The sequence below is a fragment of the Podarcis tiliguerta genome (assembly GCF_965153285.1).
Source record: "Podarcis tiliguerta genome assembly, chromosome: 4".
NCBI classification, from domain to species: Eukaryota; Metazoa; Chordata; class Lepidosauria; order Squamata; family Lacertidae; genus Podarcis; species Podarcis tiliguerta.
In genome coordinates, this window is record NC_139537.1 from 4,685,948 (window position 1) to 4,707,974 (window position 22,027).

The 22,027-nt window shown below is 48.6% G+C and overlaps 2 protein-coding genes across 3 annotated transcripts in view; both read left to right on the plus strand.

Moving 5' to 3' along the window:
* LOC310676834 (tigger transposable element-derived protein 1-like) overlaps nt 1-22,027 on the plus strand; it is a gene marked incomplete at its 3' end in the record, with an annotated part of 1,439,559 nt that overhangs the window by 304,945 nt on the left and 1,112,587 nt on the right. The window lies entirely within an intron of this gene.
* Nucleotides 1-22,027, plus strand: part of CLPB (ClpB family mitochondrial disaggregase) — a 75,346-nt gene that overhangs the window by 4,363 nt on the left and 48,956 nt on the right. For both annotated transcript variants that reach the window (XM_083436377.1, XM_083436378.1), the window contains exons 3-4: nt 10,974-11,060; nt 18,374-18,477. In XM_083436377.1, coding sequence (XP_083292503.1) covers nt 10,974-11,060; nt 18,374-18,477 — 191 coding nt within the window. The remainder of the gene's footprint in view (nt 1-10,973; nt 11,061-18,373; nt 18,478-22,027) is intronic.

Below are 22,027 nucleotides of genomic sequence, written 5' to 3' on the forward strand. Positions count from 1 at the left end.
TGGCTGTGCTCTGGCTCTATGATCAGAGCAGAAATTCTTCCGAAGACCAGTTGCTGGAACCACAGGAGGGGGAAATGCTCTTGTGCTTGGATCCTGCTTGCTGGTTTCCCACAGGCATCTGTTTGGCCACTATGAGAGCAGCCTGCTGGACTAGACGGGCCCCGTTTGGTCTGATGTAGCAGACTCTTCTTTTGTTCTTTTGCTTTAGAAGTGACATCTCTGCATCTGAATATTATTATTATTATTAAGCATGCCTCAGAGCTTGATTTCCTACGTTGGGTCCCCTTCCCCCCCAAAAAGCAAGGTGTTAGCAGTTGTTTGTGAGGGAGAGGCCATCTGTACATGCTTAGGGGTGTTCCCTTCGCCACAGTTCAGTTTTCCACACCCTCAGCAGCTGAGTGCCTTGTGCCCTCGTGCTGGGGTGTTCGATTAAAACTCTCCAAGCCATGACTGGAACTGGCAGAGTGGCATATTTGTGTGGTATATGCCCACCTTGCACTTTGCCCTGTTCAGATCAGCCTTCATGCCCCCTGTTTTGTCCAGGGTCTTCTACAGCCCAGCGACCAGGTCTCTCCCTCTCCCCTGCGCCACATAACCCCCTCTCCTCTCTTCCCTGCGCCCCCGAACCTCTTCCCAGCCTATCTCAGGAAATGGCTTCCTTGTGCCCAACGCAGCCGAGGTCTGGCCTGCATCAACGCTCCTGATGGGCAGCGAACTGGGCCCCTGGCAGTAATTGCAGGAAGCGGCCTGATTATCTTTGAGTCATCCCAGGTCTCCGGGCCTCCTTCCCTCCCACCTCCTTGCTTCGGCTTCATGTTCCCCGCAGGCGATTCTGGAAATGCTTTCGGCCACTTGTTCAAACCTTCGGATGGCATATAATTTGGGAAATGGGAAAGACCACAGCTGAGAGGTGGACCGTTTGCCTTGCCTGTCGAAGGTCCCAGGCTGGCACTGAGGTGAGATGGTGCCAGCTTGGGTTTCAAAATGCCTCCCCAGACCCCCTTGCTCCTGTGAGCTGGCCTGGGCTGGACGCTGTGCTCTGGAAGTCACCACTGTGCCCTCATGGGACACAGCATCCAGCCATCCCCTCTTGCACTCGGAAAATAGTGTGGGCTTGAGTTAAGCTAGCAGCAGGAGAACAGTAATGCTTTAATGTTACATGTCTAAGCTATCCAGAAATTACTGTATTTTTCTGTGTATAAGACACCCCCTACTTTTGGGGACCCCAAATTTAGAAAATGGGCACATGCACTATCTGTGTATAAGACGCCCCCAGATGTTTAACCTTATTTTAAAGTAAAAAAACCCTAGTCTTATACACGGAACAATACGGTAATCTTCACCAACATTTGCAAAAGCTGGCATTGGCTCTCCCTGTGATACCATTCTGCCTGCCTTGTCCGCCTGCAAGGCCAGGGCTGTACATAGATGTCACACGCTAGAATATTCACCTTCACCTCTCTGAAGGGCTGTCACATGGAAGATGGACCATCTTGGCTGTGAGTCCTGGAGGACTTGCTCCCTGACTTGCAGGCCTATTTCTACCTGGCCTGGGAGGCAGGGCCTGGACTGACTCCAGCTACAAAAGCTGAGGCTGCTGAACAGACTCTTGCGCTGGGGTGTTGGTTAGGGGTTTTCGTTGTTTTCTTGTTGATATTAATTTTTTGTATACTGTATTTTTAGATCTTACGATTTATGTGGAAATTGTTCAGTTCGGTTGTGCGCCTTTTGGTGTGGTTTACTTATTGTTTAAGACTACTGGTCTAAACCACGGAGCCTAGGGCTTGCCAATCAGAAGGTCGGCAGTTCACATCCCTGCGACGGGGTGAGCTCTCATTGCTCAGTCCCTGCTCCTGCCCACCTAGCAGTTCGAAAGCACGTCAAAGTGCAAGTAGATAAATAGGTACCACTCCGGCAGGAAGGTAAACGACGTTTCCGTGCGCTGCTCTGGTTCGCCAGAAGCGGCTTAGTCATGCTGGCCACATGACCCGGAAGCTGTACGCCGGCCCCCTCAGCTAATAAAGCGAGATGAGTGCCGCAATCCCAGAGTCGTCCACAACTGGACCTAATGGTGTGGGGTCCCTTTAGCTTTTAAAGGTAAAGGTACCCCTGCCCGTACGGGCCAGTCTTGACAGACTCTAGGGTTGTGCGCCCATCTCACTCAAGAGGCCGGGGGCCAGCGCTGTCCGGAGACACTTCCGGGTCACGTGGCCAGTGTGACATCGCTGCTCTGGCGAGCCAGAGCCGCACACGGAAACACCGTTTACCTTCCCGCTAGTAAGCGGTCCCTATTTATCTACTTGCACCCGGGAGTGCTTTCGAACTGCTAGGTTGGCAGGCGCTGGGACCGAACAACGGGAGCGCACCCCACCACGGGGATTTGAACCGCCGACCTTTCGATCGACAAGCCCTAGGCGCTGAGGCTTTTACCCACAGCGCCACCCGCGTCCCTCCTTTAGCTTTTACTTCTGTTATATTTGTAATTACATAAATATTTTTATTTTGTAAGCCGCCTTCAGCATAGCTTTAAGTATTCAAAGGCTGCATACAGTTAAAATGATGGTGATGCTGCAAGCTTGTTTTCTGCTGCTGCAGGTGGGAGAACATGCAAGAAAGGAGATTATGACTTAGCATTAGGACGAACTTTCTGAGGGCAAGAGCTCATTGACTCTCCTTCCTTGAAGGTTTTTAAACAGAGGTTGGGGGGTCACCTGTCAGTGGTCCTTTACCTGCAATTCCTGCATTGCAGGGTGTTGGAATAGATGACCCCTGAGAGTCCCTTCCAACTATGCAATTATAGGATTACTGGGCTTTCGCTCTTGGGATGAAAGCAGTGGAGGCAAATGGGCCCATTAGACAGGCCGTTTTTAGGAAGCTGGCCCTGTTTTTCTCCCTTGAGATCATTATGTTACTGGTGTGTGTGTTTAGGGGGTGGGAAGGATCTCATTCTGTAAGTGTTGCAAACCTCGAAGGACCTCGCAAAGAAGTCAAAAGTTTCCCTAAAGCCCCCCCCCCCGGCTGTTAAACAGTAACATCTGGAGACGGCGGGTGGGGTGTGGGGAGAGGGAGAGAAGTGCTGTTTAACTGGCCTCCGCTGCTGCTGGGGACAGAAGCTTTTGTTGTGGCCAAAAGTTCAAGTTTCCAGCTTCCTCTTCCTCCACCTGTCAGGAGGGCCCGGCTCGCAGGCGCTGAGCACAAACTCAAACATGCCCTTTGGGCTCCCGGAGTCGCTCACCCAGAACTCCCGGGCTCGGAGGCCTGAATAGAAGCCCCATATGTTCAGCGCGGGAAGGGGGTGTGCAGAGAGGGGAGCCGAGTGCCTATGCTGCAATAGGAGATGCCCAAAGCCAAAGGAATCACTAGATCAGCTGCCTTCTTTGCTCTGAAAGTGGAGGACATCCTTCTTTTGCTCCCCCTGAAGAACAAATTTATTCTCCCTGAGATACATCCCTTCTCTTTCTCTCTCTTCCCCCCCGGCCGATTAGTGGGGTGGTTTTTGTATCTTCCAAAAGACCCCTGGCCAGAAAGCCCCCTCTGGAATGTCAGTGGATTCTCACCATAAACAAGGAAGCATGAATTTGGCAGGCTCCTGAAGCTTGGATAAGGGATTGCAGCAGCGCTTCTGAATACTAGTTACTGGAGACCCCACAGGAGAGGAGAGTTGGTCCTGTGTTCGAATCCTGCTTGTGGGTTTCGCACAGGCATCTGATTGTCCACTGTGAGAAGAGGAGGCTAGGCTAGATGGGCCGTTGGCCTGATCCAGCAAGCTCTTCTTACATTCTTACGAGTTGCACCTTCCCAGTTTATCCTAGTCCAGGGAGGCAGGCAAACCAGCCTCTCTCTTCCATGGACTGCGTGGTAACATTCTCAGGTGGGGACGTTTGTACTTCCATCGGATGAGGTTGTCTTTCAGAGGCTAATGATGATAATAGCATTTACAGAATGCCATAGACTATCCAACTAATTTTGCACAGTGTCCTGTCATAACTATTACAATGGTTTGTGGAATGCTCTCCCCGGGGAGGTTCGTCTGGCACCATCATTATACGCCTTTAGGTGCCAGGTGAAAACATTCCTCTTCAAACAGGCCTTTGCCTGATGATGAGCCAATACCCTTGTAACTGCTGGCTTCTGGGGCTGATGGGAACTGGGTGGTTCCCAGGTCTCTGAGCCGTGCTCTCCAGGGCTCCCTTTCTAGTCCTGCACATGAAATTTCAAGTTTTCAACTCTTTCTGTAAATTTGCAATGCTCGTATTTGTGGGACAGGAGACACTGATGAGATTTAATCTTCCACTTTGCAAATTTCTGGCTGAACCTTGTTGCTACTCTGTGAAAATGCACCTCTAGGTGTCTGTGGATGAGCAGCTGTTTGGGAGCCATTCAGCCGAGTGCCTCAGGTGTTATTTGGTTAAAATGCGGGTAAACATCCTTAAAGATTGATCAGAGAATTTTATTTAATTAACAATAAAATACCCCTGCTGGTAAATACATTTGGTTGTCTAGGAGCTGAGCAGTGGTCGTCGCTCTATTGATTTGTTGTGATTAAATCAGGCTGGGAATATATTAATGATGATCACGAGTGCCCCGAACATAAAGTTCAGCCATTTCACAAAGCTGCTAAGTTGCTCAGCACCAATGTGCTGATTTTAAAAAATGCCCCTAATTGAAATGTCGATGCACGCTGTGCTCCTCGACGGCGCTGCGGTCATCCTGCATTCTGACTTTCTCAGTTCATCATTCTAGAGGGCCTTAAGCAACTTGTGTCCTGTTCCCGAACACAGGCTCTTGTTGCTGACCGTAATCGGTGAGGGCTTTGTGGCCTCATCTTGCTGTGCGCAAGCGGCAAAAGTCACTCTGGAGCACCTCCCATGACCCAGAACAGGCACAGTCCTTATGGTGCCCCATCCAGATGTTGTATTCCAGCTCTCATCAGCCCCAGAGAGCATAGCTAATGGCCAGGTGTGATGGAAGTTGTAGCTTAGCAATTTTTGAGGGAATTGGGTTATGTTTCGCTTGGAGAAGAGAAGACTCTGAGGTGATATGAGAGCCATCTTTAGATATCTGAAAGGCTGTCACTTGGAGGAAGAGGCAAGCTTGTTTCCTGCTGTTCCAGAGGGTAGGACCCAGATTCAAATTAATCGAAAGGAGATTCCGACTAAATACTTGGAAGAACTTTCTGATAACGTGAGGGCTTGGACAGTGGAACGGACTTCCTCAAAAGTTGGTGGACGCTCCTTCCTTGGAGGTTTTTAAACAGAGGTAGGATGGGCGCCTGTTGGGGATTCTTTGGTTGTGATTCCTGCATTGCAGGCAGTTGGACTAGAGGACCCAACTCTGTGTTTCTTTAATATCTGGAGGGCCACAGATCAACCGCTTCTGCTGTAAGAGCAGTGAGCAATCAGCCAGCCGCTTGTTGGGAATTGCTTTGCTGTGACTCATCTTGTCCTTTTACAAATGGTGTTACCTGGGCTGCCTCCTTGTCCATCTGTGGAACATGCTTATCCCTGGGCCCTGCCACTTCTGGAGTGGGGTATTTCCTTTTTCCTTTTCATGGCTCAGCTTTGAGCCTTCAGAGCTTTGAGTTCTGGCTTCTGGCTCATGAACTTCCCCTGGTGCTAAGACCAGATGGGGGGCATCCTGCCCTGCAAGAGCATTGCAAGGTGAGACCTCACAGTGAGAGCCAGTGTGGTGTAGTGGTTAAGAGCGGTAGTCTCGTAATCTGGTGAACCGGGTTCGCGTCTCCGCTCCTCCACATGCAGCTGCTGGGTGACCTTGGGCCAGTCACACTTCTCTGAAGTCTCTCAGCCCCACTCACCTCACAGAGTGTTTGTTGTGGGGGAGGAAGGGAAAGGAGAATGTTAGCCGCTTTGAGACTCCTTAAAGGGAGTGAAAGGCGGGATATCAAATCCAAACTCTTCTTCTTCAGTGGTGGCAGCACCTTCTCCCAGGACTCTTTGCTGGAGGTTCCTCTTGCTATCGGCTTTCAACATCAGGTCATCATAACACCTTTCCAGTTTTAAGGAGGCTTCTGGAGAGAGAGAGCAAAGATGACTGCTGGCCATCTTGGGCTTAATTCGTTTGGGATTTATACCTGGCTTCGTGGTGTTTTTGCATTTTGGTTGGATTTTACCCATTAGCTGGTTAGAAGTGCGACTGATAAGAGCAATCGACGTACAATTCAAATAGCATAAAACACAACAACTGCATCCCTTTGGCTTGTCGAGTTTCTATGTTTATCACATGTCAGGGCCCAGAGGCAGGTTCTGTGGTCCAGCGGAAGCAGAGTGTTGAATCTCAAAGGCAGCAACTGTCAATCTGAAGGAGCAGAGGCAGGAAAAATCATAATCTGGTGCAGGCAAGCTGGCGGTCTGGTTTCCAGCAGGCAGCTGCCTGAGAGAAAGCTGTTTCCAGAGCACCTACTTTGACTGACAGATTGCTCAGACTGAGGAGCCAAACCAGAGGCAAGCTTAAATAAGGCTGGTCTTGCCCCTATTGCCACTCCAGGCACCTGGTCCAGTTGAGCTGATGAGCTGCAGTACTGCACTCTGGCCATTATTTAGGGGGGCGCTGCAGAGTAGGAGGGGTCAGGCCAACAGCTTCCTTTCCCTGAGAGCTGCCCCCCAATTGCCCCAGGAAGCAAGTGTAATGGTTCTAGGGGTTGCTCGTGCGTAAGTTGCCGCCACTCCTGGCTAGGTTACCAGGTTGAACCCTTTCTGTCTGGACAGCCTCAAGTTCCGTGGCTGCCTCAGTCGCTGGCAGAATCCGTCAGTGGGCGTATCTTGAACCTTTTCCAGTATAAAAGCTGTTTGACGCCCAGTCTCCTCCTACTCTGCCTGCGCGGAAGTCTTCTGCGCAGGGAGGGTGTGGGCAGCGGAGTACCCGTACTCTCTCCGCTGGTCTCCGGCGAGGAGTCCTGGAGCCACCTCTCCGATTCCCCCATCTGCCCCCCTTCTCCACTGGTGTTATGCTGATTTCCTTCCCCAGCGGATGGGCTGCCTCTCTCCCTACTGGGACCCTCTCCGGCATCCATCTGGAGCCTCCTCTCCGCCTCCCACTCCGATGGCAGTTGCCTGACAGCAAGGTCCCTACATATTGCTACCAAACACCCTGGTTTGAGTCCCCTAGCATCTTCTGCCAAGGGTTCCTTGGTGACCTCCTTCGAGTCAGTGCCCCATTCTTTGAGTCGGTGCATTTGAGCCAGGAAAGGTGTCCTGTTTGCCCACCACGAAGAGGTGGGAAATTGGGGGGAGGAACAGATCAATAAATCCTCAGACTTCTGTCATGCCAAAATTTTGTGAGCTGAGGAGAAAAATGGAGGGTTGGCTTCTTTGATGATGTTCAAAGAAGGGAAGAGAGAAAACGAATCTTTCTGTGAGTGGTTGGACAGGCAATACAGTGGTACCTCGGGTTAAGTACTTAATTCGTTCCGGAGGTCCATTCTTAACCTGAAACTGTTCTTAACCTGAAGCACCACTTTAGCTAATGGAGCCTCCTGCTGCCGCCGCGCCGCCGTAGCACGATTTCTGTTCCCATCCTGAAGCAAAGTTCTTAACCCGAGGTACTATTTCTGGGTTAGCGGAGTCTGTAACCTGAAGCGTCTGTAACCCGAAGTGTATGTAACCTGAGGTACCACTGTACTGTCAATGGATATTCTCTCCCCATTTGATATATTGAAGGCTCCTGTTTGTAAGAGTAAGGAAGTAGTTTGTTTTTACATTTTTATCCCTCTGATTCATATATCGCGATGCAATTATTTGATTTCATCTTGCTTATATCTCTTTTAATGGTAACCAATAGAATAGATGTTGTTTTTAAAAAGCAGAGTGCTTTTGCGTCTCTGCATGTGTGTGTATAAACCTTGAAAGCCTCGTAAACATGAACAATGATATTAAACTCAAGTGCCTCTTCTTGCATTGAGCATTGTTTAAACTTTTATAGCCAAGGCCGGCCCAAAACATTTTGCTGCCTGAGGCAAAGCAGCAAATCTCCCTCCTTCTCCACCTATGTGGAAGTACAACATAGCCATTGTGGCTTGTGACCACAATGGAGCCTTATCCTCCAAGAATATGGCTATTCATATTCTGAAGCCAAGTTGGCGGCCATCTCTGCATCGGGGGGGGGGGGATTCCGTTGCTTAACTCAGCACTGTACAAAGAAGTGAATTTTGTCTGTCCTGAATCTTCAAATACTCAGCTTCATTGGACATCCGGGAGATCTAGTATTCTGAGAGAGGGGGAAACGTGTTTCTCAACACTGCATAATTTTATACACTGGATACTTTAGTTGAGATTCCTGCATTGCAGGGGGGTTGGACTAGAAGACCCTTGGGTCCAAGACCAGGGAGAAGAGTCGATGGAAGAAGATTGGAAAAATTTAAAGTATATTTACAGAAATATTGCAAAATTAATGAATGTTAGAAGTATATTGGAATGAAGATATATGGTTTTAGCAGAAGGGCTATTAAGAATTATATGAATATTAAGTGTTAATGTGTTAAAGCGGAAAATTTAAAGTTAAATTGTGTTAGGATAAATCATAGAATAAAAATTGAAGAGGAGGGAAAGGATTTGTTGAACCAGATAATTTGAACTAGAATACAAAAAAGGGAGGTGTGAGGAAGTCGAGGAAATAAGCAAATGAAAGATATAGATATGAAATTTGGATGTGTGTTTAAATGTTTTTGTTTGTTTATTGTTGTATTGTTGATGTATTGTCTGTTCAATGTATGTATTGTTTTTTCTTTTTTATAACTATAAAACATTTAATAAATATTATTATTTGGGGTCCCTTCCAACTCTTAAGAGCCTATAATTCTGTTACCTCAACCTCTCACTCGCGTATTTTGTAAACTTAAAAAGCCCCAAACGCTGCAGCCTTTTGGGGAGTTACTCCAACTCATTGATCATTATGAGTGGTCTTCTCTGAACCTTTTCCAACTCCACAATCTCCTTTTTGAGGTTGGGCGATCAGAACTGTATGCAATATTCCAAATGTAATCAAACGGTGGATTTGCCTGAGGGCATTTTTTTGACGCTGCTCCTTGAGAGACCAAGGGTGCGTTCACCTAGCGCTCATACAGAGTCACAAATGCCTCTGGAAAGCACAGCAGTAACAGCAGGGATCAGGGTGAGAGCCAGTGCAGTACAGCTTCAATTAACCCTATAGAACTGTATAGAGCAGGCATGTCCAACAGGTCTACCGGTAGATTACTGGCCGTCTGTAGTAGATCACTGGTAGATCACTGCCTCCCCCCAAAGAAGCTCAACAACTTTGGCTTCCCTAAAGAAAACTCAATATTTTTGCCCTGCACCCTCAGAAATCAAGGCTTTCCTTTCCTCCTCCTTTGACCTGAACCCCTAAAAAGCAGGCCTTCCTCCTTCCTAAAAAAAGCTTCAACAGCTTTGACCTGAACCCCAAAAAGGGGATAGATCACTGCCAGTTTTTAACACAGATTGCAGTCTCTTGGGAGTTAGCCACCCCTGGTGTAGAATTACGGGAACAGACCTCTTCGGGGTGAATCTGCCTAGGATTGCCCCGGTGATATGTAGCATGATGGGGACCAGCAAAGCTAAGGACGGCATTTGGTCGGGTGGTTGGAGGACCTTTGGAGAGCTTCCAGATGGAGCAGGGGTGTGGGTTTCTGCCGCAGGCGATGCTGCTTTGAGCATGGGCCATGCAGCTGCAAGGCGCTCTCTGGTTACTCCTGTAAACACAGCCCTCTCCCCCCAGTTGACATCCAATCCGGGCCTCCCCCAGGCTGATGGAGCTCGTGGCTGCTCAGCCCGTCACTACAGGTTCATTTCCTCTCTTTTTTGGGTAGGCAAGGGAAAATCTGTTTGGCTCGAGCACACAGTCCTCATGGGGTGATGGGCTGGGCAGAAGGGTACTCTCCCTAGTGAATGGGCAGTCCTCAGAAGACAAATGGCACAACGCAGAACTTGCCTTCCTCATTCATATGGGCAGGCAACCTTTTCCCTTTGAGAGCCACATTCCCTTGTGGGGAGTAGTCTCTTGGGGGTTGCATGCTGGCAGGGGAGGAGCTCCAGTTGAAGGTGGGTGGGGCCAAAGTTAATTCTGGGTTAATTAGTCCAGAATAAAGAAACCCCACCCCAGTTTTCAGGATGGCTGCCTCAAATGAAATTCCCAGTCCTGGGCAGACCTACTAAGAAGTAAGCCCCACTGAGTTTGATGGGGTTACTCTCAAATAAAAAAGCAGAGCATTATTTTTTCAGTGCACCAGCCCGATACAGCTACTGTTCAGGGAAGCGAGTGAAAGTAATTCCACCCCGACTTTAGTTTGATATACACATATGTGTGTGTGTGTGTGCGCGCGCGCGCACACACACACACACACACAGCAGAAGTCTTTCTATTCTCAGTCAGCTAAGAGACAAACTTCTTATCTCCAGGCCATAGCATACAACTTAGAAAATAGTTTTATTTTATTTATTTATTTTAATAACTTTTTTATTCAAAATTAAAACAAAACATATTATCCAGAAACGTATCATCCTTATTCCCCCCCCATTTTTCCTCCCTCCCCCCACAGAACCCACCCACCCCCACCCCCTGACTTCCCTCAATTACAGTCTTTGATTTCTCTAAAAATGCTGTTTTCTGCATGTTACACAGTTGTATAGATCCTCAAACTATTTAGCTGATTATTATCAATAAAAAGTTTGTGAATGTTTATTCAAAGCAAATAGTTTTAAAATAGCATCCATTTGTGTCTATATAATAAGAATAATAATAATAATTTATTTATATATTTCCTCTTCTAGTTGTTCTGATACTGCGTACATAGAATAAGGGGAAATGCGTTCAGAAGCCAGGAAAGCAAACAAGGAAGCAGGGATTGGGATGGGAGGGAGGTGTCAGCTACAGGTGTCTGTGGATGGGCAGGTTGTTTAACTGAGTCGTAGATGCTCCATGGCTAACAGATATGCTTCCTCTCCCTCTTTCTCTCTGTTCAGGTTGTTGCAGGAAGGTGCCAGTGTGAATGCCCGGCACAAACTTGGCTGGACAGCTCTGATGGTAGCTGCTATAAACCGAAATTCAAGGTGTGTTGTTTATTTTTCTTTGTAAAAAAGGTGCATATGACACCCACTCACGTAAAACACCAAGGCAGCAGACAGCAATATACGCAGATGCCATCAAACATACAACACATTAAACATGGTAGGAAATGATCCTTAAAATGTCTGGCTCATCTTGATTCAAGCAATTGAACAAGCCTGAATAGGCTTTAAAAGGGTCTCCCAAGAAGCGTCCAAAAGATAGCAGTGAGGTTGCCTGTTGACTCTTGCCGGAAATTTGGTGTGCTTGGTTTCTTTACCGCCTTTCTTACAGGAGATTCTGAAGGCTCTATACCAGGGGTCTGCAACCCGTGGCTCCGGAGCCACATGTGGCTCTTTTACACCTTTGCCGCGGCTTCGGGGCAGATACTAGGCAAGGGGAGGAGGCGCATTGTGCGCCCCAACACTCCCCACTGTGGCGGGCGCTGTACTGGCTGTGACGTTGCATGGGGGCGGTGCGTGCGTTAGTCACGCACCGTCCCGACGTCACCTTCCCGCCCGCCCGCTACATTGTAAGGGGCATGTACGCTGGTCACTGCATTGAAAGGGGGCATGTACGCTGGTCACAGTTTTGAAGGGGAGTGAAGAACACACACAAAAAGGTAACTTGTTAATTTAACGTTTATTTCTATGAGGAGGAGTAATTCTGAGGGGTCAAACAAAGAAATAATAATAAAAAGTGACAAAAAAGTTATTTTTATAATGACGAGTTTTGCGGCTCCCAGTTTTTTTTTCTTCGGAAACGGGTCCAAGTGGCTCTTTTTGTCTTAAAGGTTGCAGACCCCTGCTCTATACCATTTAAAACATTAGAACTGAACAAAATGGAAACAAGAGATAAAAGTAATAAAGTAGTAAAATAGCCACATAATGGAAGGAAGACCTCAGTCTCCACAGGGCTGGTGAACTAAACATGTATTGGGTTGTGTCCAAAAGAAGGTGAGCAGAGAGGATAATTGGACCATGATTTTGGCAGGAGGGAATGCCACAGTCAAGGGGCCGAGCTGGTTTTGGGGAGAAAACCATTTGGCTCCCACTTCCTCCAGAGTGACTTGAAGTCGGTTCAAGTTCTCACCCAGCTGAGAATGCTCTTCTTGTTGCGCAGTGTCCTGCTTTGAGCCGAATGCACAAAACGTGTAGCAGCAGGACATGAATAGAGAAGCCCAGTTTGGGGCGTTGTGCGGTGTGTACTCCTGCAAGTGGGTGTGTCCTTGCCCAGCTCCCACCCATTCCAGTCCATTGCAGCCCCTTCTCCCCTCTTTCCACTTTTCAGCAGCAGAGTGTCAAAGGGTGCAAAACGGGGCATTGTTAAACTATGGAGGGTGATTGGTGGCAACGGTTGGCTTTAAAAGAGGATTAGGAAAGTTCACGGGAGAATAAGTCTATCAGTACTTACTATCCACGATACCTATACTCTGCCTAAACTGCAGTATGCCCCTGAATACCAGTTGCTGTTGCACTCAGGTCCTGCTCAGAGGCTTCCCAGAAGAGGCAATGGGTCAGTGACTGGGAGAACAGGATATTGGACCAGGTGGGCCTTTGGCCTGACCCAGCACCCAGAGGCTTTGCTCCTTTGAGGATTTGTAGGTTGTTACCTGCTCTGCGCAGGATGCAGGTAGCGCTATCGGTTAAACCACAGAGCCTAGGGCTTGCCGATCAGAAGGGTGAGCTCCCGTTGCTTGGTCCCAGCACCTGCCAACCTAGCAGTTCGAAAGCACGTCAAAGTGCAAGTAGATAAACAGGTACCGCTCCGGCAGGAAGGTAAATGGCGTTTCCGTGTGCTGCTCTGGTTCCCCAGAAGCGGCTTAGTCATGCTGGCCACATGACCCAGAAGCTGTACGCCGGCTCCCTCGGCCAATAAAGTGAGATGAGCGCCGCAACCCCAGAGTCGGTCACGACTGGACCTAATGGTCAGGGGTCCCTTTACCTTTACCTGCTCTGCGCACCAACACTAGAACTCATGAATATCCACTGAAACTGAATGTTGGAAAATTAAGGCAGATAACAGGAAGGACACCAGCATGGATGGCTTTGAAAGAGGGATGGACAAATTCACGGAGGAGGGGGCGGTTGCTAGCCATGAAGTCTATGGTCTGCCTCTCCAGTTGGAGGCAGCAGTGCTTCTGAATACCAGTTGCTGGGAGCCACAGGAAGGTGGTGCGCTCTTGTGTTTGAATCCTGCTTGCAGGTTTCCCAATGTGGTATCTGGTTGGCCCCTGTGAGAAGAGGGTGCTGGACTAGATGGGCTCCCCTTGGCCTGATCCAGCAGGCTTGTCTTCTTAAAGCTTCAGAAATAGGGTGGGTTAGAAATCAGAACCTCGTTATTCATAGCATAGGAGCAGGGTAGGCTTCTGCAGGTCTGCCCACGGGGTTCCGTTGCCTTGCTTTTTCCTGCCGGTCTTTCTTTGCCTTTGTGTTTCCTGTCCTGCCTTTCTGGGCCGAAGGAGCCTCTCTGCCCTAACATCCCTTTAGGTTCCCAGGACAATCGCCGTGTCTCCTTGTAACCTTTAAAGGCAGCTCTTCAATGCGTTCAGTCTACAACTAAATTCAATTAGTTTTCTTATTTAAAGATGGAGCGAAAGAGGGCGGGGGGGGGGAGAGAGAGAGAGAGAAATCCAATTTTCGGAAACGTGGGACAGCCAGTTGGAATGGGCTTTGATGTTACAACCTCTCAGGGGCGCTTTACTTAGTCACAAGTTCATAAGCAAAAAAGGCCTAATTATTTGGGAAAACACAGGATTAAACGGGCTCACAAAGGCCGAATATCCGCTCTCGGGCGACGCGATACGAATCCATGTGCCGAGTTCGTGTGTGGTGCAAACTTTGATGTGTGCTATGACAAGCTGAAAGTCGTGACCCCCTCGGGGAGCTCCTTAAGACAGGCCAAGAGGCAGGGGGCGGACCCTGGGGGTCTGTTTGTTTAACTTTGATGTCCGAGCAGCAACGGGCTCCCTTGTTTGCGGGACTGCGGAGGGGTGGGTTGAGCACCCCCCCTCCGACCTTTGCAGGTGGACAATGGCCAGCGGTGGAGTGTGACGATTGTTGACCATTCCGAGTGGCTGGTGGACCAGAACAGGGTTTCGGGAGAAAGGCTGTTCATGGTACAATAATTGCCCCAGATGGTTCCTCGCCCCAGCCTTAAGCCTTTTATCTGCAAGAGTGGCTGAAGCTCCGACGCTGTGCTCGCCTGCCTGCCTGGTGCAGAACCAGTGTGGTTTCTTGGTTAAGGCTTGGTACAAAATGTTTGTGGGAGTGGCGGCTTAATCTAATTTCTTTCTTTCTTTTTGTGAGAAAGGTCCTTGGATAAAGGGCTCTCATTGGGGCCAGCCTCTGAGAATACACAGTGGTACCTCGGGTTAAGTACTTAATTCATTCCAGAGGTCCGTTCTTAACCTGAAACTGTTCTTAACCTGAAGCACCACTTTAGCTAATCGGGCCTCCTACTGCCGCCGTGCTGCTGCTGCGCGAGTTCTGTTCTCATCCTGAAGCAAAGTTCTTAACCCGAGGTACTATTTCTGGGTTAGTGGAGTCTGTAACCTGAAGCGTATGTAACCTGAAGCATATGTAACCTGAAGCATATGTAACCCGAGATACCACTGTAATGAGAAGCTGATGAAGTCAGTGTCATAGTTTCCCCTCTTGCAGTCAGAGGATAATACAGTGGTACCTCTGGATGCAAATGGGATCCATTCCAGAGCCCCGTTCACATCCTGAAGCGAACGCAACCTGCGCATGCGTGGGTCGTGATTCGCCACTGCTGCGCATGCGTGTGACGACATTTTGAGCGGCTGCGCATGCACGAGCTGCGAAACCCAGAAGTGGCGCACTCCGTTACTTCTGTGTCACCACGGAGCGTAACCTGAAAACGCTCAGCACATTTAACACGAGGTATGGCTGTACAGAGGCATTGCCCTGATTCTCATTCTTCCGGTTTCCCTGGGCTTGGAGCTCTCCTTGCAAGACACACCTTCCGTTTACTCTAAGGGACCTCTGTTTGAAATGGACCTCAAGAGGTTTGCAGCCTGGTCTATTACATGGTTGTTTTTAATATAAGGCAGCCTTCGCCAGCCTGGTGCCCTCCGGGTGTTTGGGCCAGCTGGGCTCGATGGGAGTTGTAGTCCAAAACATTTGGAGGGCACCAGTTTGGTGGCAGCTGCAGCTGCTTCGAGTTGTATGTACGTCAGGGGCAAGCGAGAACCGTTTTGGGAATTCCTGCTCCAAATAGTTTATTCATGCACGTCCCACGTCCCATCTCTCAGTGGAAGTGCACCGTGGGATAGGAGTGATCCTCAGTTGCTGCAGCTGCTCCAGAGAGTGCAGACCTGGGTGGGAATAGCTGCCTAGGCTCTAGATTTTTGTTCGCAGGTAACCAGAGCTGTGGAAGCAACTGTAAGCATAATCTTTAGCAATAAAGAGTTAACCACCTATCGTGTGCATGCCTTTGAATGGGAAGCACCCTTGATACCTTCCCTCCAGTTCCAGCTTCCATGTGACAGCCCATAAACCTTTCTAGGTTAGCGGCCATCATTGCCTCCTGTGGGAGCAAGTTCTGTAATTCAACTGTGCACTGTGGGAACGTGGACTTCACCTTTTTCTCCCTCTCTGTGTTGTGCTTGTCACTTGAGGTCCACGTTGACCACCGGCTGCCTTGATCAACCAGATCTGGCTGCTGCTGTCCAGAGGCCCTGGCTCATTCTTCCAGCAAACTCCCATTCCTTCTTTTCAGGGGGTTGGACTAGATGACCCTCAGGGTCCCTTCCAGCTCTGCAGCTCTTTGAGTCTATCAGTCCAGCTGTCGCGGCGCAAGCATCCCTTTCAGCCCTTCCTCCCGATCACGTCACCCGGCCGCTAACAGCAGAAAGCACTTTTGCCGTCATCGATTTAACTGCCTGGTGAACTTTAGTTGAAGGCTGCCCTGTGGGTCAATGCAGATTTTTATATATGTGCAGATGAGGAGGCTCTGCTGCTAATGCAATTAAGACCTGATCAGCAAATTAAAGGCCTAGTTTGTTGAGGCGATTGAGCACCAGCTCAATCACAAGTTATTGAAACTCACAAGGCTGCCTGCTTCATAATGTATTTAGTGAGCCCCTCTTATGAGGGGCGGGGGGTGGGCTTCACTGTCTGTGTCACACACACACACACACACACACACACACCATGCAAAAGTCCCAAAGAGGATACACAGTCACTGTGGGACTCAGGATCACTTCACACGTCACACAAGAACACGAGAGACCAGGATGCCCCGTTCCCCTTTTTTAAAACCCCACGTCTGCTGTCTCTGTGCCAGGGGGCTGTGGTTTTTTTCCAGGTCCTCATGCAGCAAGCAAGTGCTCAAAGCCTCGGATCCTGCAATAGTCAGGTGCTGCACCCACCTTTGCAGCCTGTGAGATTTTGTGATACGTGAAATGGGACTTTGGGAAACATTCACACCTGAAGTTATCAATGCCACTTTTGAAAAGGGGCAGAAACATTATCCACTTAATTGATGCAATAAATCAGCAGGAATTCTGATTGTAGGGTAAAATTTGCATCATTCTTTGGGGTAGCCTATCGAGCTGTTGAAAAGCTGGGACTCTGAAGTTTTGAAGGAATAGCTCTTCTCTGATCTAGCTGGCTGTAATTTGGTAGGAGGATTCTTGCTTTCTTGTTCTTTGTTTAAAATAACTAAATCTCTCTCTCTCTCGCTCTCTCACCCATACACACATTGTTTTAATCACTGTTGTTGTTACGATCTCATAACCCACCCACCTCCAAGGCCCGCCGAGTCCTGTGATAGGATATGAATACAATAAATGAATAAAAATGACTTTTTAATGGCTATTTTACTTCTCATTCACCTTTGCAAAGGCTAATTTGCTTGAAAGTTGGAGTATGTTTTGTTACCTGCCAATTGGACAGGGCCAATCAATATCTGCAATTGCTCAAATGTCAGGCTGCCTCTGCGAAAGGGAACCGTGGTAACGTGAGCTGCCTGGAGGGTATGGCCTGCCATTTTCTTGGGACATTAGGCTGAAGGGCAATTGTATGTGAAGAAGACCTTTTATAGCCTCTCCATAGATCAGGCTGTTCCTTCCACTTCCTGTTTACAGCAGTCCACGTCAAACCAGGCATGGGGTGTGCGGCATAGTAGGGGTGAATCCAGGCTGCTCCAAGTGGGGACGCCTCGGTGCCTGCAGTACTGCAGGTGGCTCAGGCCAGTGAGCCAAGGGGCAATGCCGCAGAGGGAGGGGGCAAAGGCTCATCACCGCACATCCTCTTTCCAGGTGGCCATTCTGGGCTCGGGCAGAATATAGGGACAGCCTCGCTGGAGCAGACCATATCTTGTCTTCTGTTTTCTCAGCTCCCAGCTTTGCTTATTTGAAAGTGAGCCCCCTTCCCCCCCCCCAACAATACCTTGCTTAACTCCTTCCCCAGAGAAGTTCAGGAACCAGGCAGAGGGCCTTCTCGGTGGTGGCACCTGCCCTGTGGAACGCCCTCCCATCAGATGTCAAGGAAATAAACAACTACCAGACTTTTAGAAGACATCTGAAGGCAGCCTTGTTTAGAGAAGCTTTTAATGTTTAACAGACTATTGTAATTAATATTTTGTTGGAAGCTACCCAGAGAGGCTGGGGAAACCCAGCCAGATGGGCAGGGTATAAATAATAAATTTTATTATTATTATTATTATTCATTATACAGTGGTGCCCCGCAAGACGAATGCCTCGCAAGACGGAAAACCCACTAGATGAAAGGGTTTTCCGTTTTCAGAGGTGCTTCGCAGGACGAATTTCTCTATGGGCTTGCTTCGCAAGACGAAAATGTATTGCGATTCTTGAGGGGTTTTTTCGCTCCCGACCCCCTTTTTCTAAGGTGCTAAGCTGCTAATAGCCTTTTAGCAGCTAATCCGCTAATCCCTTAAGCCTTTAATAGCCGCTAATAGCGCTAATCCGCTAATAGGGTTGCTTCGCAAGACGAAAAAACCGCAAGACGAAGAGACTCGCGGAACAGATTAATTTCGTCTTGCGAGGCACCACTGTACACCTTTAGATGCCAGACAGAAACGTTCCTTTTTAACCAGGCCTTTGGTTGATCTGCTTTACAACCTATTCCCTTTTAAAATGTTTTTTTTTGGGGGGGGGAGCTATTGGGTTGTTGTTGTTTTTTTAATTATGTATTTTGTGGTTTTATAACTTGATTTTATTCTGTGAACTGCCCTTAGACCCCCGGGTATAGGATGGTGTATAAATAATAATAACTATAATAATAATGTATATACATTCAATAATATATATATATATATTATTTTCGAACAGTGTGGTAAAGCTTCTGCTCACGGCCGGAGCTGACCCAAACCTAGGAGATGAGTTCAGCAGCGTCTACGAGACGGCCAAAGAGAAAGGGCTCCACTCCCTGGAAGGTAACGCAACACGGTTTGTTTGTTTGTTTTTCATTTATTTATTTCATAAATAATCTATGTACTGCTTGATTGCAACAAAAAGTGGTTTGCTAAAAGATAAAATAAAATCAAAAACCACAACTATGCTTTAAAACATACAAAAGTTAAAACAGGTTAAACAGATTAAAAGTGCCTCAATTTTCTAAGCATAAATAAACTCAGGACCACCTGCTGAACAATGGTTGATGGTTCAGGACAGAAAAAAGAAAGTCCTCCTTCACACAGCACAAAGTTAAACTAAGGAAATCTCTCCCAGAGGAGGCAGCGATGGCCTCCTAACTTGGATGGCCGTGAAAGGGGCTTAGACAAATTCATGGAGAATAAAGCTGTTCACAGCCACTGCCTGCGATGGTTATCCTCTGCCCTCCAGTAAATGCTTCTGAACACCAGTTGCTGGAAAGCACAGGAGAAGAGAGGAGAGGGCTGCTCTGGTTCTCTGGTTCCGCTTGTGGGTTTCCTGTAATGGGCATCTGGTTGGCCACTGTGGTGAGGACAAGATGCTGGACAATATGGGCCTTTGGCCTGATCCAGCGGCTTCTTGTTAGGTTCTTACATTGTCTGCCGTGGATTCCTTTACTCTGCAGACCACCGCATCTCTCCAACAGTTGTCAGGGCAACACACCAACCTCAGGCCCAGCACCTGGCATTTCCAACCAAGTAGGATGCAGAAGAGCACTCTTCAAACATCCTGCCAATTCTGGCATGCAAAGGACGGCCTGCTGCAAAAGGCCACAGGCTGAATGGCTCTGTCAAGGAGGTTAACACAATCGCCGTGGCTGGGTTTTTTGTTTGTTTGTTTTAACCCTAATGGTGGCGCTGTGGGTAAAAGCCTCAGTGACTAGGACTTGCCGATCGAAAGGTCGGCGGTTCGAATCCCTGCGACGGGGTGCGCTCCCGTTCCTCAGTCCCAGCGCCTGCCAACCTAGCAGTTCGAAAGCACCCCCGGGTGCAAGTAGATAAATAGAGACCGCTTACTAGCGGGAAGGTAAACAGCGTTTCCATGTGCTGCGCTGGCTCGCCAGATGCAGCTTCGTCACGCTGGCCACGTGACCCGGAAGTGTCTCTGGACAGCGCTGGCCCCTGGCCTCTTAAGTGAGATGGGCGCACAACCCTAGAGTCTGTCAAGACTGGCCTGTACGGGCAGGGGTACCTTTACCTTTAAAATCTGGATCCTCAACTTGCAAAAAGAGATGGAGAGAGAAAACCTTTGCTCTAAGGAAAGGGTGAGCTCCAGTTAAGGCCGGGGTTTAAACAAACAACTTTCAATGCCGGGAGAAATCCGTCACCTGATTCTGGAAATGTACCGCCTCCAAGCCATGGGGACCACGAAGGGCTTCCTTGGGGAGGGAGTTTCTCTGGGGAGGGAGTTTCAAAGTTGCCTGGGAACAGCCACCACTGTGAAGGCCCTCTCCTCCATCCCCACCAAGCATCCCTGTGAGGGCAGTGGGACTGAGAAAAGGGCCTCCCCTAAAGAGCTCAGAACCCAGGCAGGTTCATATTAGGAAATACGGTCTGTCAGATAGCTGGGACCTAAGCCATAAAACCTTTGTGGTCTCTAATAATAGGTAAAGGTATCAGTAGGCAAAGACGTCTATTTTACCTACACTTGAGTATAGATTGCACAATGTGGACCTAAAAGATGCCAGATTTCCCTTCCAGCTCACATCTTGCCTTCTCTACCTGTATGATCTGGTCCGTACGTCTGCAACTTTCATTTCTGCTGCTTTTCAGACAACTTAAGGTCTTACCCATCGCCTCATTTTTCTCTCTGGCAGCGGCAGAACGGAAATTTTGCAAAGGGCTTTGCTGTTCTCCAGCAATGCCATTTCTTTGAATGCTAACCTGAGTTGCCATTTATTTAGGAAAGGCCAGTCAAGGTTAAAAGTCAGGGTCAGCAGATCAAATTTCAGAGCAAAAGGAAAAGAAAGAAGAGTGCTTGCAGGCGTGGGCAGCAGGCTCTTCTCTAGCACTGAATGCAAAACAACATCTTAAACAAAGGGAAGCATCTTCCTAGACTTTGTTTACATCGAGAATATATCAACTAATGAATTAATTTGGTGGGGAGGGGCTGCGTCCCCTCCCTTTCCATCTATAAAACTTTTTGGCTGAGGCGGGGAGGAGTGAGATAGCTGGAGTGGAGGAAAATACAGCCACTCAGAAGGAAGTTGCATTAATTTTGAGGGTGGGGGTTGACATGTTTTATTAAAAAGAATAAATTCAGCTGCATTTTTTTGAGAGCAAGAGGGAGGGAGGGAGAAAGGAGATTGGGCATGCGAGAAAGAAAAACTGCCTTTGTTTTGCAGGGTTATTTTTAACGATTTGCATATTTTGTGTATAATATTTTTTTTTTCTTCATAAAAGCATCCAAATCGGGGGAGCTGTGCGGCAGAGCCGCCACGCGCAAAATATATTACAGACATTTATATGGATGGCAGGGCGGGGAGATGGAGAGCTGAAAATTTCCAGGCTCCCCCGTGATTGATGGCAGGCGAGGCTCCCCTTGACGCTTTATTGAGTTTCCGATGATTATCTCTCGCGGAGACATTTTTTACGGATGACGGCCGAGCTGTCACGGCGGACCACGGGGGGAAAAGCAGCCCAACAATAATAACGCTTTAATCTTTTTACTGCACTGCTCCCTAGTATCTCAGATTCATCTTCCCTGACACCAGCCACTTGATTATCCTGCCCCTCCCTGGATAGGCAAAGGAGAGCAGGGAAGCAAACAAACAAACAAACAAATAAGCAAGCATATCTCAATTCCACCCCCCCACCCAGGAAAAAAACACACCCCCTACACAAAGCATGGTCATACAAAAGTCACTCCAATTGCTACTTCTGTAGGTGTTGAGGTTTATTAGCAGTGATGCCAGACAGGAGAGAACCCAGCTATTAATTACAATATTTTAGATGTGGCTCCTTTTATAACTTGGGTTTGGGGGGGGGGGGAGTGGAAGGCGGTGGTAGGAAGGCGCCGTAGGCGCCGTTTGCTGCCGAGGAGCCGATCTGAGCGCCTGTTCCCTGATCCTGCTAAGCACTACTTGGCCCAAGAATGGGGAGAGAAGGAAGTGCTCAACTTTGCAGGGATGCCTCCGCTGCAAAGCTCCTGAGCTGGCTTAAGTGCCTCTGCTCTTCCCAGGAACCCCCCCAGGGAAGGAGAGCCAACCAGAGATCCCTTCACCCTTCTTAGAATTCACTGGCTGTTGGGAGGGGGGCACTTGAAGGAGAGTCAGCCCACGGCACTTTCTCTGGTCTAACACCAGCGGCAGCCTTGCACAAGGGATGGCATGCCTGGGGAAGAAATCACGGTCCATCCTCCAGACCGTTTCCTTGTTTGAAGAGCATCACAAGGGGCTGGGGGGGGGGTGGCTTAGTGGTACCTTGCATGGGTTGTGCATGGGAAAGGCAGTAAATCTGGAAGGGGCAGCCACAGCGCTGGGCAGGGTGCTCTGACTTTGCTTAAAACAATTCTGTGCATTGTGTCCTTGTGTCTCTCTGCCCATCTCCCCGG